Consider the following 1,030-nt stretch of genomic DNA (forward strand, 5'->3'; position numbering starts at 1 on the left):
TGTCGCCTCTCACGTCCCCGCTGTGCTCCCGCACCGGCCGGTGCGAGAGGAGCCTCTTAGGGAAGGCAGGAGGCTGTTTTTCCCTTCCGTCTTTGGATATTCCTGCAGGAAGCAGCCATAACTTTAAGTTACTACAGGTTCTGAAGTCAGAAATAAGTTACTTAAGCTGCAGTGCTTTGCAGCTTGATAATGTTTCCTACCTTTCCCCAGTTCTGTTCAGGAAAGAAGATGGCTCATCCCATCCCTCCCCCTTTTCCATGCCCAGTCAAGCTTGGAAGTATAAAAGGAGACTCCCTGGAAGCTGAGCTGCATGAGTATGTCAGGGAAGGGAACTATGTGAAAGTGAAGAAGCTTCTGAAGAAAGGTAAAAACTAAGTTTAGACAAGTACTGGCAGAAAATATTTACTTTTTCCTGTATTCTGTTATTTCTGGTAAAAAATAGTCAGCATACTGCTTCTAGAACCCAGTTTTCTGAGCGAAATATATTAACAAAATGACTTACAGCTGCCATTTTCAGTTAACTGGGAATAGTTCTTGAATCAAAAAATGTATTAAAATAAGTCAATTGAAAAGAAAACTGATGTTTTATTAGTAAAGTGCTCATAAGGAAATGATAGAGGCATTGTAAAACTAAAATTCTGAAAGTCAGGTGTTGGAATATTCTCTTTAAATGGGATTTTAATTGGGATTGCCAAATTCTTAAGGGACGGCTTAGACACTGGGGATTTTGACAACCAGATTTGTACCACATAGGAACAGGGGATTTTGTAAATGAAACCCAATACCTGGTGCCGTTCTGGTTCGGTTTTAGGATCGCAGATCTCAATGGGTTGTGCTGATCCAGAGCCGCCGGTTTTTAGTGCGGGGCCGGGCGCTTCCCTCCGGGCGCGCCTCTGATTGGCCAGCGCAGGCAGAACATGCAAATCAGGGGGGCGCGTCCCTCAGAGCGCCACGCGCGGCCGTTCCGCGGGGCGGGGGCGCTCCCGAGGGGCTCGGGGCGCGTTCCCGCGGCCGCGGGGGCTCGGCGGGG

The 1,030-nt window shown here is 47.9% G+C and overlaps 1 protein-coding gene across 5 annotated transcripts in view; it reads left to right on the top strand.

Annotated features, from left to right (window-relative positions):
• Nucleotides 1–15: 15 nt before the first annotated feature.
• Nucleotides 16–1,030, top strand: part of TEX14 (testis expressed 14, intercellular bridge forming factor) — a 29,766-nt gene continuing 28,751 nt past the window's right edge. For 3 of the 5 annotated variants that reach the window (XM_017730979.1, XM_017730983.1, XM_017730982.1), the window contains exon 1: nt 17–364. In XM_017730979.1, the coding sequence (XP_017586468.1) occupies nt 190–364 (175 nt within the window). In that variant the 5' untranslated portion in view covers nt 17–189. Of the gene's footprint in view, nt 365–1,030 lie in introns of all 5 variants that reach the window. The other 2 variants (XM_017730980.1, XM_017730981.1) reach the window with 2 other exon arrangements.

Source organism: Corvus brachyrhynchos, unplaced genomic scaffold (assembly GCF_000691975.1).
Source record: "Corvus brachyrhynchos isolate BGI_N302 unplaced genomic scaffold, ASM69197v1 scaffold283, whole genome shotgun sequence".
Taxonomy (NCBI): Eukaryota; Metazoa; Chordata; class Aves; order Passeriformes; family Corvidae; genus Corvus; species Corvus brachyrhynchos.